Genomic DNA, 16,374 nt, shown 5'->3' with positions numbered 1-16,374 from the left:
ACTTTTCCTTTAGAGAATATATTCACTCAAATTGCTAATATTGCCTCATTCATTAAGAGAAAACGAGTAAAATAATGCAAGTGTGAGTTAAAAACTCACATATCAAATTGTATAAAATACACTTTTTTTGTTAAATCAGTGTTTTACTTGTTCTGTTAACGAGACTTTTACACCTATAGGGTTAAATCCATTTCACCCGCCCCAACCGCAATCACTCACCTCTGTGCTTCACGTGTAACCCGTCACCCACAGGGGCACATATAATGGAAATATCAAAAATCATGGAGCAACCAAGAGGGAGTTAATAAGTAAAATGTCACCTTTAAAAGTTCATCTTTAAAGGGCATGTCTACAATAGAATACAGCTAGAAATGCTGTATTTTGTATACTAAATATAAACATGAACTTACTGCACCACAAGTCTAATCAAACAAATGATTTATGTTTTCAAAGTTGGCTACAGGGGGTCACCATCTTGTAACTTTGTTAAACATCTTTGCAAGACCAAGACTGTGCACATGCTCAGTGTGGTCTGGGCTGCTTAGGGATCATCATAAACAAAGCTGCTTGAGTTCTGCATGGCTGGGAAGTAAGGCGGGGGCTCCCCCTGCTGTTCATAAGTATGATTGTTTCCCTGCTCAGCAGTTAGGGACCGTCTGACAATTCCTATCCACAGCAGTAAATGAAGGGAGAATTTCACTGCATACAGTCAGGTTTCTTATAAAAAGGTACACATTTTTTAATTAAAGTATATTGGAGATAGGTTTCTTTTTCATTAAAGAAAGTAAAAATGGGATTTTATTTTTTTGCCTTTACATGCCCTTTAAACAAATCCAATACATCACATCATTGAAACGTGGATCATACGCGTGCGATCTACAGTTTAGTGATGTATTGGATTTCTTTAAAGACACCTATAGGGTTTGAGAGAAACTTGTGCCCTGACTATAAAATGCTAATCACTATTAATAGGCTACTAATTCCTCAATGGGGCCCCTACAAGAGGGGTGAAATAAAGACTGGGTAAAGCAAAGCAGAGCCGTTTATTTTACAATTGATCTGACACATGGGGAAGAGTTAAGGGGCCATGGACGCACAGATAATATTGTATGAAATTAATTTTCCTATGATAATAGGTGCGTGTATGGTGGGAAACGACCGATATCGGCAGAAGATTTGGATATCGGTCGGCTTGTCGATCGGGCTGGATGGAAAATTTTGATCGGGTTCCTTTGAAGGGACCCAAACATCGGCCATTGTTAGTGCTGAATCAGATACAGGTAGAATTCTATTGGGAGGGAGGGTATTATTGGGGCCCCCTGCAGCCGAGCGTCTGCTCCTCTGTAGTTACACCCCGGGTGAATGGTGGAGCACGTGACTCACATCAGTTCTAGCCCAGCCAATGACCACCCAACTGAACTGGAATCCAGTGACTGTGGATCCTTTACACCAATCCCCCCACCAAAAGTGTTATCACCCAATCTCACAGCTTTCATCTAGTCATAAAGATTGGGTCGGGCAGTTGGGTCTATTCTGATTCTTGTCGGAACTTCTGGGCAAGTTGGTGGCCGTTTCACCTACTATCTGTCACTTTCGTTGGCTGTCAGAAAGGAAGTGAAGCTGAAACTCCACTTCCTGCTGTTATGATTGTTGGATTTGCCCCACATCTACTTCTATTTGGGTCGGCCCATGTATGGCCACCATCCGACGCAGCAATATTAATACGGAGCACCCAGTAACCCATCATTTCACACACCAAATTCCCAGACTTTCAGATAAAAACACTTTTTATTGTTTCAAACACTTGTCATTCAGCATTCCTTACACTCGTGCACCATTAGAGCAATGATCGGTTCAGCAGAGAATTCCTCAAACAAATGCAAACGTTTCGTATACAGCAATGTGACTAAGATGCAACCTGATTTTTTTTTTAATCTTTTTTATGTAAACTTATTATTTAGAAATAAAAAGATGTGTCATTTGGTTCCACCTTCATAAGTTGCACATCTTCCTGGGTGTTAGGAGTGCGATGTGGCACAGGTTCTTGTATTGTGGCAAGTGTGCAATGCACTTTTCTGCAGAGGTGGTGGGGCCTGGGCAAAACAGACTTTGTGGGGTCCCATTTTTATAGAATATACAACTGTCTGACCTATAGCCCTTTAGGTAATAACAACACTCCTAGCAAATGACAGTGGGTGCTGAAAGTTGTACTGATATCCCTCCGTACTATACCTGCTATCCCATAGTCACACTCCCTTCCCAGAGACCATTATCCACTGTTACTATAGACACCATCTCTCCCTACTATACCTGCTATCCCACAGTCACACTCCCTTCCCAGAGACTATTATCCCACTGTTACTATAGACACCATCTCTCCCTACTATACCTGCTATCCCACAGTCACACTCCCTTCCCAGAGACTATTATCCACTGTTACTATAGGCACCATCTCTCCCTACTATACCTGCTATCCCATAGTCACACTCCCTTCCCAGAGACCATTATCCACTGTTACTATAGACACCATCTCTCCCTACTATACCTGCTATCCCACAGTCACACTCCCTTCCCAGAGGACCATTATCCACTGTTACTATAGGACACCATCTCTCCCTACTATACCTGCTATCCCATAGTCACACTCCCTTCCCAGAGACCATTATCCACTGTTACTATAGACACCATCTCTCCCTACATAACCTGCTATCCATCACACCCCTTCCAGAGACCATATCCACTGTTACTATAGACACCATTCCCCCACTATACGCTGCTCCCCAAGTCACACTCCCTTCCCAGAGACTATTATCCCACTGTTACTATAGACACCATCTCTCCCCTACTATACCTGCTATCCCACAGTCACACTCCCTTCCCAGAGACTATTATCCCACTGTTACTATAGCACCATCTCTCCCTACTATACCTGCTATCCCATAGTCACACTCCCTTCCCAGAGACCATTATCCACTGTTACTTATAGACACCATCTCTCCCTACTATACCTGCTATCCCACAGTCACACTCCCTTCCCAGAGACTATTATCCACTGTTACTATAGACACCATCTCTCCCTACTATACCTGCTATCCCACAGTCACACTCCCTTCCCAGAGACTATTATCCCACTGTTACTATAGACACCATCTCTCCCTACTATACCTGCTATCCCACAGTCACACTCCCTTCCCAGAGACTATTATCCACTGTTACTATAGACACCATCTCTCCCTACTATACCTGCTATCCCACAGTCACACTCCCTTCCCAGAGACTATTATCCCACTGTTACTATAGACACCATCTCTCCCTACTATACCTGCTATCCCACAGTCACACTCCCTTCCCAGAGACTATTATCCACTGTTACTATAGGCACCATCTCTCCCTACTATACCTGCTATCCCATAGTCACACTCCCTTCCCAGAGACCATTATCCACTGTTACTATAGACACCATCTCTCCCTACTATACCTGCTATCCCACAGTCACACTCCCTTCCCAGAGACCATTATCCACTGTTACTATAGACACCATCTCTCCCTACTATACCTGCTATCCCATAGTCACACTCCCTTCCCAGAGACCATTATCCACTGTTACTATAGACACCATCTCTCCCTACTATACCTGCTATCCCACAGTCACACTCCCTTCCCAGAGACTATTATCCCACTGTTACTATAGACACCATCTCTCCCTACTATACCTGCTATCCCACAGTCACACTCCCTTCCCAGAGACTATTATCCACTGTTACTATAGGCACCATCTCTCCCTACTATACCTGCTATCCCATAGTCACACTCCCTTCCCAGAGACCATTATCCACTGTTACTATAGACACCATCTCTCCCTACTATACCTGCTATCCCACAGTCACACTCCCTTCCCAGAGACTATTATCCACTGTTACTATAGACACCATCTCTCCCTACTATACCTGCTATCCCACAGTCACACTCCCTTCCCAGAGACTATTATCCCACTGTTACTATAGACACCATCTCTCCCTACTATACCTGCTATCCCACAGTCACACTCCCTTCCCAGAGACTATTATCCACTGTTACTATAGACACCATCTCTCCCTACTATACCTGCTATCCCACAGTCACACTCCCTTCCCAGAGACTATTATCCCACTGTTACTATAGACACCATCTCTCCCTACTATACCTGCTATCCCACAGTCACACTCCCTTCCCAGAGACTATTATCCACTGTTACTATAGGCACCATCTCTCCCTACTATACCTGCTATCCCATAGTCACACTCCCTTCCCAGAGACCATTATCCACTGTTACTATAGACACCATCTCTCCCTACTATACCTGCTATCCCACAGTCACACTCCCTTCCCAGAGACTATTATCCACTGTTACTATAGGCACCATCTCTCCCTACTATACCTGCTATCCCATAGTCACACTCCCTTCCCAGAGACTATTATCCACTGTTACTATAGACACCATCTCTCCCTACTATACCTGCTATCCCACAGTCACACTCCCTTCCCAGAGACTATTATCCACTGTTACTATAGGCACCATCTCTCCCTACTATACCTGCTATCCCATAGTCACACTCCCTTCCCAGAGACTATTATCCACTGTTACTATAGACACCATCTCTCCCTACTATACCTGCTATCCCACAGTCACACTCCCTTCCCAGAGACCATTATCCACTGTTACTATAGACACCATCTCTCCCTACTATACCTGCTATCCCACAGTCACACTCCCTTCCCAGAGACTATTATCCACTGTTACTATAGGCACCATCTCTCCCTACTATACCTGCTATCCCACAGTCACACTCCCTTCCCAGAGACTATTATCCCACTGTTATTATAGACACCATCTCTCCCTACTATACCTGCTATCCCACAGTCACACTCCCTTCCCAGAGACTATTATCCCACTGTTACTATAGGCACCATCTCTCCCTACTATACCTGCTATCCCATAGTCACACTCCCTTCCCAGAGACCATTATCCACTGTTACTATAGGCACCATCTCTCCCTACTATACCTGCTATCCCACAGTCACACTCCCTTCCCAGAGACTATTATCCACTGTTACTATAGGCACCATCTCTCCCTACTATACCTGCTATCCCACAGTCACACTCCCTTCCCAGAGACCATTATCCACTGTTACTATAGGCACCATCTCTCCCTACTATACCTGCTATCCCACAGTCACACTCCCTTCCCAGAGACTATTATCCCACTGTTACTATAGACACCATCTCTCCCTACTATACCTGCTATCCCACAGTCACACTCCCTTCCCAGAGACTATTATCCCACTGTTACTATAGACACCATCTCTCCCTACTATACCTGCTATCCCACAGTCACACTCCCTTCCCAGAGACTATTATCCCACTGTTACTATAGACACCATCTCTCCCTACTATACCTGCTATCCCACAGTCACACTCCCTTCCCAGAGACTATTATCCCACTGTTACTATAGGCACCATCTCTCCCTACTATGCCTGCTATCCCACAGTCCCACTCCCTTCCCAGAGACTATTATCCCACTGTTACTATAGACACCATCAGTCCCTACTATACCTGCTATCTCACAGTCACACTCCCTTCCCAGAGACTATTATCCACTGTTACTATAGGCACCATCTCTCCCTACTATACCTGCTATCCCACAGTCACACTCCCTTCCCAGAGACTATTATCCCACTGTTACTATAGGCACCATCTCTCCCTACTATACCTGCTATCCCACAGTCCCACTCCCTTCCCAGAGACTATTATCCTACTGTTACTATAGACACCATCTCTCCCTACTATACCTGCTATCCCACAGTCACACTCCCTTCCCAGAGACTATTATCCCACTGTTACTATAGGCACCATCTCTCCCTACTATACCTGCTATCCCACAGTCACACTCCCTTCCCAGAGGCTAGTATCTCTGTTTCTACAACAGATGCCACTGAGTGCCTGTGCATGGGAGCAATTAGTGCTGCAACAATGAGCTTCCACGATGAGCTGCAACCCACAACTGCTGCTTTGCCGGACCCCACTCTCTGAATGTCCAATGGCAGTCTCCCATGTTTGGTCCCCCTCTGAGGACCTGGGTATTGTGCATAAAAAGATAAATACATTCCGAATGCATAACAAGTATGTTAAAAGAGACAGGCTCTGCATTATCTCTGTTAGGGAAGTGCACACACTGCTTAGAAACTGTAGGCAACAATGATTCCAGGCAGTACTGAGAGAGAAGATAAAGAAATATGGGAGAAATATTATCAGTTGTAGATTTCCGGTTGGTTCAGCAGGAGAACTCGTAGTGACCGTTTCACAGTGACGTGTCGACTAGTATCCTGTACATTTCCTCTGACAGTGAATCCTGGTCCAGTGCTACTGTCCTTACGGTATTGCTGCCCTGATAGATTTCCCTTTCCTGGAGATTGTACACGGATGGTCGAGGTCTCTAGCTATCCATAAGTCCTTTAAACTGGGATTGTATATCTTCGGGGAGCTCTAGAGGGGGAAGCTCCGGCAGAGGAATGTCTAGAGGTGGAAGATTGGGAATGTCCGTGCACTTGCCACTGTGCGCTACAAACTTCTGCCAGGCAGACGTGGGATTGGCTGAGCTTCCCGTCGGCTGCTGCAAATTCCACAGTTCTGACTTCTCCACAAAATCCGTATAGATGTCCAGATCCTTTTCGGGATGCTTCTGCAGCCTGGCCACTTCTGCCCGCAGCTTCTTGTTCTCCCTTCTCAACGCCTCGTTCTCGGCGAGCAGCGTGTCCACCAGTTGGTTTAACTCTTTGATGGTGGTCGTTTGCTCCTCCAGTTTGGTTTTGTCATCTTTAGGGAAAGCTTTGGAAAGCTTGCACGTCTCCACCGGCTCCTTCCTTCGCTGCAGCAAGTACATGAGAGAGTCTGGCTCTCTATCCAGCACGCTGGGGATCTCCTCCGAGCCCTTCCCTGGGTTGGAACCTGATTTCTGCCCCGCAGAAACCAGTGTATTTTGGCTAATGACTTCATCAGTAGCGGATCTGTAGGAGGCCTGGAGACGCGAGGTCTGCTCCTTCTCCGCCGCTACTGATTTTTGTTGGGCTCTGAGTTTCTCCTCTCTCCTCGCTCGCTTCAGTCTCTCTTGGATCAACAATTGGTTCTTCATGTGACTTTCCCTCTGGAGCTCCAGAGACAGCTGAGCCTGTGAGATTATAGGCAACATCCGTAAATAGTGATTATTTTATTTAATATTGAGTGTTTAACCCTATAATACTGACTGCTTGCATTACAGCAAATGGAGCTGCCACACTGCAGGCCATGGCCGGAATACATGATGAAATGCAACAGCATATCGATAAGTAAACCTTTAAAATATGTGAAAAGTGTAAAATTGATGAGGGGGCTATTCTAAGCACTTTTGCAATTTACATTCATTATTTATTTTCTTTTAAATTCCAAGATATTAAAGGATACATGTACTGTTAATATGAATGAATTTTGTTACAACAGCGCCACCTGCTGGTCAGTTTCCCACCAGTCTGACCACCAAGTAGTCAAGGAAGTTGTCAGGAGAAAGAAAGGGGCTGCTCTGATGTTCTTCTGCTTAGGAAAGATTTGAGAAAAGTTTCTAATTTTTAGATCAGAGCAGCCTCTTTCTCCTGACAACTTCCTTGACTACTTGTTGGTCAGGCTGGTGGGAAAATGACCAGCAAGTGGTGCTGTTGTAACAAAATTAATTCATATTAACAGTACATGTATCCTTTAATATCTTGGAATTAAAAAATAAATAAAATAATGTACATAGCAAAAGTGCTTAAAATAGCAACCTCGTCAACTTTACATTCACTTATTTTAAAGGTTTATTTATCCTTTAAGTGCAATATGAGTTCTCTTACAATTTTTGCATCATTTGTGTTTAGATTTCATGACATGAGCAGCTTTGACATTGTTGTGAGTATGAATGTTCTGTCCAGGTGACAGCCACAACAAATGGCAAAAAAAATTAATTTACTGATGCAGGAAGCATCTCCTGATCCTCTCTGCTCAGTTGTGAAATACGTGGTGGACCTGAGCAGAGATGCTTCCCGCATCAGTAACTTAAACTTAGACAAAACAACAGGGGGCACAGAGACTTTAACTTGTGGCTATGACATTACATTTCATGTCAAGTAGGTGGTGAGACTTTATTTTAAACTGCCTATGTACAGCGCTCAGGTCTTATTGTTAGCAGAACCTACCTGTGTGTCTTCCACAGCTCAGGAATCAGAGCTGCTATGGGTATGGACAAATCTGCATCACTTTGAAGGAGCTAAAGTCCTGACATAATGATATATTACCTATGTTATTGTTATTTTATCCTTGTAGAAGCAATATTAATATGTTTGAATATAAATATAGAAGTTTGAATGACCAATTACAGGTGGAGCACTTACCTGCTCAGACTGTGTCAGCTTCTTGGCCTCTGAGAGATAAGCTGCACAAGAAAAGAGGCAGAATGAAAATGAGGAGCTGCTGGACTCAATGATAGTGTCAATATATAGAACATTTCTGCAATTGATGATCAATGATCAGTCCCTCCAATAGAGCTGCTTTGCAGTGACTAGACTAGGCTAGGCTAGAGAGGGGAGCTAGAATGCACAGCCAATGAATAAAGGCAAATTTCCCAACAAGGACGGAGGACTTGTAATCAATGCATTAGAGTCAATGGGAGTTTTTTATTATGGCGACTTTTTTTGTCCTAATGCATTAGGGTCAGGGGACACAGGCAGATTTGGGGAGATTAGTCGCCCAGAGACAAATCTCCTCTTCTTTGGGGCAACTAATCTCACCCAACTGCCTCCCCTGCCTTTCCGCCGGCTAAAATGTAAATTGTCGGCGGGATGGCACTAATCATGATTTGTTTCCGAAGTTGCCCGGCAGCAAATCTCCTCTTCTTCGGGGCGACTAATCTCCCCAGACTGCCTCCCCGCCGGCTAAAATGTAAATCGCTGGCGGGAAGGCAGTTTGGGGATATTAGTCGCCCCGATGAAGAGGAGATTTGTGGCTGGGCGACTAATTTCCCCGAATCTGCCTGTGTGCCCTGACCCTTAAAAGTCAATGGGTGTTTTTTCTTATGGCGACTTTTTTGTCCTAATGTATTAAAGCCAATGAGCATTTTTTCACTGAGAAATCTCGCCTCAGTTTTGCCGAAAAAAATAAGCACATGGCAAAATTTGGAATTTCGCGCGAATCCATGGCTGGCAAATAAATACACTCATCACTACTGATCAATATCACAGAGTAGTAGCCAGTTATGGTGGCCATACACTATATGCCCACCAAAAGGCCGGGCGATAGGCTAATCCGATCGTTCTTCCCTCGGACAAATAATCGGATTTCAGCGATTGGAAGAGGCACAGACAGGATCAAGACCGATCAATATCCGTATCAGTCGGGGAGGCCGTTAGAATGTCACATACATGGGCAGATCAGTTGCCGAATTGGTCTAAAGGACCCGAATCAGCAGTTTAAATCTGCCTGTGTATGACCACTTTTAGTTAACGGCAGCGCTGGGAAAGATATTGTCTGTGACCTACCGGCAGCTTTCTTGTGGCAAGCAATGGCCTCTTCATATTTGCCTGTTGCCAAAAACCGATCCGCTTTTCTGCTTTGCTGATGTGCCTAGGAAATAAAAGAAGCACATTGCATTGTGAGTCTCTGGGTTAACTGGTTAATGAAAGAGAGATCAAAACAACTCCTTGCAGCCATGACAGTCCGTCTCTGACTCATGGGAGCCATTTGCCCAACCCATTAGGCTCACAGAGACACACAACCCCTCCCACATATTTTCCCATAAAAGGATAAGTAAACTTTAAAAATAAGTGAATGTAAAATTGACGAGGGTGCTATTCTAGCTTACTTTTGCTTACATTTTTTTTTAATTCCAAGACATTATCCAAGGATAAATGTACTGTTAATATGAATTACTTTTTTTTACAATAGCGCCACCTGCTGGTCATATTAACACCAGTCTGACCACCAAGTAGTCAAGGAAGTCGTCAGGAGAAAGAAAGAGGCTGCTCTGATGTTCTGGAACTTGAAATCCCTCTGTGCACTACCCACTACAGAAAGCAGAGGGCACCCCAGTCCCCACAAGCCAGTGGCCCTTGGGTTTTTCTGCCGACGCACGGATTGTTTCCCGTCCTGCGCAGCAGCTGTGGCACCTGTGTGCCAATTCTGCTAAAGTTCAATTGGGTTATTTGCTAATGATAAACATGGGATCTTGTCCAATTCACTTGGCACAGAAGCATAGAAATATGCAGAGTAGCAGCAGACATGGAGCCTTTGTGGATCTAGAAGAACTAAACACACAGGGGAGACGTTGGCATGTGGATTCACCAGCTCTGCATGATGGAGCCGGTGCATTAATGACTAACCCGCGCCGCTCTATAGCCTCCTCCTGTAGGTAAATAAACTGCCAGTCCTGCCTCTCAGTGTCAACATGATCCGTGAGGAAACAGCACTAGTCACTCTTAAAAGGGAACTGTCATGGGAATTTTTTTTTTTCTTCCAAAACGCATCAGTTAATAGTGCTGCTCCGGCAGAATTCTGCACTGAATCTGTTTCTCAAAAGAGCAAACAGATTTTTTTATATTTAATTTTGAAATCTGACATGGGGTTAGACATATTGTCAGTTTCCCAGCTGCCCCCAGTCATGTGATTTGTGCTCTGAGAAACTTTAGTCAATCTTTACTGCTGTACTTCAAGTGAAGGAGTGATTTCCCCCCCCCCCAGCAGCCTAACAACAGAACAATGGGAAGGTAACCAGATAGCAGCTCCCTAACACAAGATAACAGCTGCCTGGTAGATCTAAGAACAGCACTCAATAGTAAAATCCAGGTCCCACTGAGACACATTCAGTTACATTGAGTAGAAGAAACAACAGCCTGCCAGAAAGCAGTTCCATCCTAAAGTGCTGGCTCTTTCTGAAAGCACATGACCAGGCAAAATGACCTGAGATGCACCTACACACCAATATTACAATAAACAAAATACACTTGCTGGTTCAGGAATGAAAATTTATATTGTAGAGTGAATTATTTGCAGTGTAAACAGTGTAATTTAGAAATTGGGCCCACAGGGCAGGCAGTAAGGACAGGGCCACTTTATGGCCTGCGTCGGGCACTGCTCAGCAGAGGACAAAAAGCAATATCTATCATAGGCCTTAAGCACAAAGATTTGATCTTACAAATCAGCGGGCCGTGTGTCCCGTCATTTTTCGTGAAATGGCGATCGGTCGTTCAGACAATCGGACAGGTTAGAAAATTTCTGTCGGCTGCCGATAATATCTCTGCATGTGTTGCCTATCTGACGATATCAGTGGGAGACTGTCACCAGCTTTTGTCTGACCTATCTTTTGTACGATTGCTGTCAGGGGCAGAACATCTTCTGATCTGTTCTAATCCCCCTCAAACAGGGGTGTAACTATAGAGGAAACAGACCCTGTGGCTGCAAGAGGGACCCAGGAGGTATAGGGGCCCCAGGAGGACCTAACTACTGAGCAATTTCTACTTATATTGGTAAAACAGGACAACCTCTGGTTATGTTGGGGGCTAAAATTAATTTGTAGTGGGGCCCAATAACATCTAGTTACTCAACTGCCCCAAAGTATGTGAATCCTCTCTCCCTGTGTGATTAGCACTGGGAAACAGGAAGAGGTGTTAGTGCTCCGTGCTGCTGCTGATCGGCTCTGAATGCCAACACCCATTGATAAGGATTGTACTGTGCAAAACAGCCAAACGGACAGCCAATCTACTGGAGATTTTATTATTGAACTGCATAACTGATCAGATTGCTGGGAACTGTTCCTTTATAATATGGCAAATAGACATTCTAATCAGAGATATTTCATTTCTAGAAATGAGTGATAAAGTGAAGTGGGATAAAACGTCCCCCTCATGCTGTAACAGCGAGGGGCTTACACACACTGCCCCATCCAAAGCAGTTCAGTCAGCGCCTGTTTGCTCCTCTCTCAGATATGGACATGACTCCGGGGCCACTCCCAAATACTGCAAGAACACCCTGCCTGTGCTTAGGTTACACCCATATGCGGGCTGAAAACTGAGATCTCATTCCTCAGGGAGCCCAGGACTCTGACAACATGAGCGGAGTGGGAGCAAGGGACCAACCCATCCATTCTGCATAAGGAAAGTAGGGAAAGAATGCAGATTATTGATTGGTTATTTATAGGGCTGGATCGTGTGACTTAAGATTCCCGGATATCGGCAGCTGAAAGTAAAACTCGGTGTTATTTCCAGTAAAAGGGAAAGAGGTTAATGATTACCCAGGAGTCACAAACAACTCCCAGTACCCCTGCACCAGATCAATATTGTAATTTTTCACTCCCTGCCTTAGGAAGTCAATGATATGTTACATCAGCAGCTGTTACAGGGTCACTATACAAACATATAGGCCTGTAGAGCTGCTGTGTTAGGGTACCCAGACTACCCGCCTCTGCACTGGCCAGGGGGCAACCTGAACTTGCTATGGAAAGTCCTGTTGGTCCAATGATATCACACCTCTAACCTGATGGGTCACACATCAGTCTTGGCTTCTTAGGATGGGTTCTTGAGGGGGCTACTGAAGAAGGTATGGGTCTGAAAAGTAATACCTTCAGAAGTCAGATACCTGGAGGGTTTAGTTTGCCTTTAACTTCAAATAAAAGTGGTTTGGTGGGAAAGTGGCAAATACATAAAGGTGCAGACGGGGAGAATGGGGGGGCGCAGGGATGAATTCAGAGCACAGAATATAGGGGACTCTGGCCTAACAATGATCGGGGGGGGGGCTTACAATAATAAATACAGAAATATGGGGAGAAATATACTAAGTGGCAGGAAATTGAGGGAAGACATGGGAAAGAAATGCACTGATAGAATAAAGGCAGTATATGGGACACACTGTGAGACGGGGCCCCATTCCATGCTTTGTCCCACAGTCAGGATAGGAATTGTGGTGAAGTTATATTCCCTTATGTACAGCGCTGCAGAATATGTTGGTGCTAAATAAATCTGATGACAATAATAAGATGACATTATCCAGCAGTAAGACTATACACCTGCCCCCAGGCCTGGAGAGAAGAGGAATGAGTCTGGGGCCCTAAATCACACACTGAGGGCCACACTACTGGCTGATAAACTGAACTGCAATTGGCTGATAGTTACAGTTTTACAGCAGCTGCACTTGGTACATACCTGAGGAGGGACATGAGAGTTCCCTGAGGAGAGACATGAGAGTTCCCTGATGGACATGAGAGTTCCTTGATAGACATGAGAGTTCCCTGAGGAGGGACATGAGAGTTCCCTGAGGAGAGACATGAGAGTTCCCTGAGGAGGGACATGAGAGTTCCCTGAGGAGGGACATGAGAGTTCCCTGAGGAGGGACATGAGAGTTCCCTGAGGAGGGACATGAGAGTTCCCTGAGGAGGGACATGAGAGTTCCCTGTGGAAGGACATGAGAGTTCCCTGTGGAAGGACATGAGAGTTCCTTGATAGACATGAGAGTTCTCTGAGGAGAGACATGAGAGTTCCCTGAGGAGAGACATGAGAGTTCCCTGAGGAGAGACATGAGAGTTCCCTGAGGAGAGACATGAGAGTTCCCTGAGGAGAGACATGAGAGTTCCCTGAGGAGGGACATGAGAGTTCCCTGAGGAGGGACATGAGAGTTCCCTGATGGACATGAGAGTTCCCTGATGGACATGAGAGTTCCCTGATGGACATGAGAGTTCCTTGATAGACATGAGAGTTCCATGAGGAGAGACATGAGAGTTCCCTGAGGAGGGACATGAGAGTTCCCTGAGGAGGGACATGAGAGTTCCCTGAGGAGAGACATGAGAGTTCCCTGAGGAGAGACATGAGCGTTCCCTGAGGAGAGACATGAGAGTTCCCTGAGGAGAGACATGAGAGTTCCCTGAGGAGAGACATGAGAGTTCCCTGAGGAGGGACATGAGAGTTCCCTGAGGAGGGACATGAGAGTTCCCTGATGGACATGAGAGTTCCTTGATAGACATGAGAGTTCCTTGAGGAGGGATATGAGAGTTCCCTGAGGAGAGACATGAGAGTTCCCTGAGGAGAAACATGAGAGTTCCCTGATGGACATGAGAGTTCCCTGAGGGACATGAGAGTTCCTTGAGGAGGGACATGAGAGTTCCCTGAGGAGAAACATGAGAGTTCCCTGATGGACATGAGAGTTCCCTGAGGGACATGAGAGTTCCCTGAGGGACATGAGAGTTCCCTGAGGGACATGAGAGTTCCTTGAGGAGGAATATGAGAGTTCCCTGAGGAGAGACATGAGAGTTCCTTGAGGAGGGATATGAGAGTTCCCTGAGGAGAGACATGAGAGTTCCTTGAGGAGGAATATGAGAGTTCCCTGAGGAGAGACATGAGAGTTCCTTGAGGAGGGACATGAGAGTTCCCTGAGGAGGGACATGAGAGTTCCCTGATAGACATGAGAGTTCCCTGAGGAGGGACATGAGAGTTCCCTGAGGAGAGACATGAGAGTTCCCTGATGAAGAGACATGAGAGTTCCCTGATGAAGAGACATGAGAGTTCCCTGATGAAGAGACATGAGAGTTCCCTGATGAAGAGACATGAGAGTTCCCTGATGAAGAGACATGAGAGTTCCCTGAGGAGAGACATGAGAGTTCCCTGAGGAGAGACATGAGAGTTCCCTGAGGAGAGACATGAGAGTTCCCTGAGGAGAGACATGAGAGTTCCCTGAGGAGAGACATGAGAGTTCCCTGAGGAGGGATATGAGAGTTCCCTGAGGAGAGACATGAGAGTTCCCTGAGGAGAGACATGAGAGTTCCCTGAGGAGGGATATGAGAGTTCCCTGAGGAGAGACATGAGAGTTCCCTGAGGAGAAACATGAGAGTTCCCTGATGGACATGAGAGTTCCCTGAGGGACATGAGAGTTCCCTGAGGGACATGAGAGTTCCTTGAGGAGGAATATGAGAGTTCCCTGAGGAGAGACATGAGAGTTCCCTGAGGAGGGACATGAGAGTTCCCTGAGGAGAGACATGAGAGTTCCCTGAGGAGGGATATGAGAGTTCCCTGAGGAGGGACATGAGAGTTCCCTGAGGAGAAACATGAGAGTTCCCTGATGGACATGAGAGTTCCCTGAGGAGGGACATGAGAGTTCCCTGAGGAGAGACATGAGAGTTCCCTGAGGAGAGACATGAGAGTTCCCTGAGGAGGGATATGAGAGTTCCCTGAGGAGAGACATGAGAGTTCCCTGAGGAGAAACATGAGAGTTCCCTGATGGACATGAGAGTTCCCTGAGGGACATGAGAGTTCCCTGAGGGACATGAGAGTTCCCTGATGGACATGAGAGTTCCCTGAGGGACATGAGAGTTCCCTGAGGGACATGAGAGTTCCCTAATGGACATGAGAGTTCCCTGAGGAGAGACATAGGAATTAACTGAGGAGGGCCCTGGTGTAAATCAGTCGGTGTGGGCCGCGCATATAAGGGTTAATAGGCACCGGTTCCACACAGGACACTCACCAGGTTCAGGGGACTTTCCATCACTTCCATAGAGTCCAGCTGGGCCAGCTATAGTGGAAGGAGCCTGAATCCGGGGCCGCTCATCAGGGTGCGCTCGGGAGAAGAGGAAAGAAAATCTCTGGCTCGGTGATCCCGGCTGTGTCAGCAGCAGCACAGACAAACAGCCTCCCGCAGCAACACAACAACTTCCGCCCTCTCGCCCCGCCTACTCTGGCGTCACATTCTCCTCCTCGGACTGTCAGCCGCGTGAATGGTGACGTCGTGACAGCGAAGGCGGAGGAAGCCGAGAGGGAGGAGTTGGAGCGAAGGGGAGGAGCTGTGGGTCGTTACTTTGGGCGCTTGTCAGTAAACTCAATAAATCGGCGATATGGGAGACTTGGGGCGCAGACAGGAAAGGCTCATTCTAATCAACTTTTCAATTGGTCTTCGTTATTTGTGTTTTTTATAGTTTTTTTCTTCTGACTCTTTCCAGCTTTCAAGTGAGGGGTCACTGACCCCACCTAAAAACAAAAGCTCTGTAAGGCTACTGCCCCCAATTTACTGAGCCACACTCCTCGTCAGTACCTAGGGTTGCCACCGACCTAGCCCGTAAACTCATCCCTCCCAACATTCTGGAAATGGATAGAGACAAAAATTTTTTTTTGACTAGTCCCCTTTTTGCAGCCACACCCCCTAATTACCACGCCCATTTTACAAAGTTTGAACACATTTCTGTAGTTGTTATGTTTTATTACAGTTTTACTAATGAAGGTGAATGGCCCTTTAAGCTGTGAGTTGAACTTCTCCCAAGGGACAAAACTGTTACAAATGTATCTTAAGTATCTATTCTGGG

General features: G+C 45.9%; 1 protein-coding gene across 1 annotated transcript; it reads right to left on the bottom strand.

The window, feature by feature from the left end:
• Positions 1-6,049: 6,049 nt before the first annotated feature.
• nrbf2.L (nuclear receptor binding factor 2 L homeolog) lies at positions 6,050-15,779 on the bottom strand. Its single transcript, XM_018225113.2, has 4 exons — positions 15,543-15,779; positions 9,581-9,665; positions 8,438-8,478; positions 6,050-7,206 (listed from the first exon to the last, which is right to left on the bottom strand). Exons 1-4 carry the CDS (start codon positions 15,570-15,572, stop codon positions 6,475-6,477), a joined length of 888 nt encoding a protein of 295 aa, XP_018080602.1. The 5' UTR covers positions 15,573-15,779; the 3' UTR covers positions 6,050-6,474.
• Positions 15,780-16,374: the final 595 nt, after the last annotated feature.

The sequence above is a fragment of the Xenopus laevis genome, chromosome 7L (genome assembly GCF_017654675.1).
Source record: "Xenopus laevis strain J_2021 chromosome 7L, Xenopus_laevis_v10.1, whole genome shotgun sequence".
Lineage (NCBI taxonomy): Eukaryota > Metazoa > Chordata > Amphibia > Anura > Pipidae > Xenopus > Xenopus laevis.
This window is presented reverse-complemented; position numbering and strand designations above follow the sequence as displayed.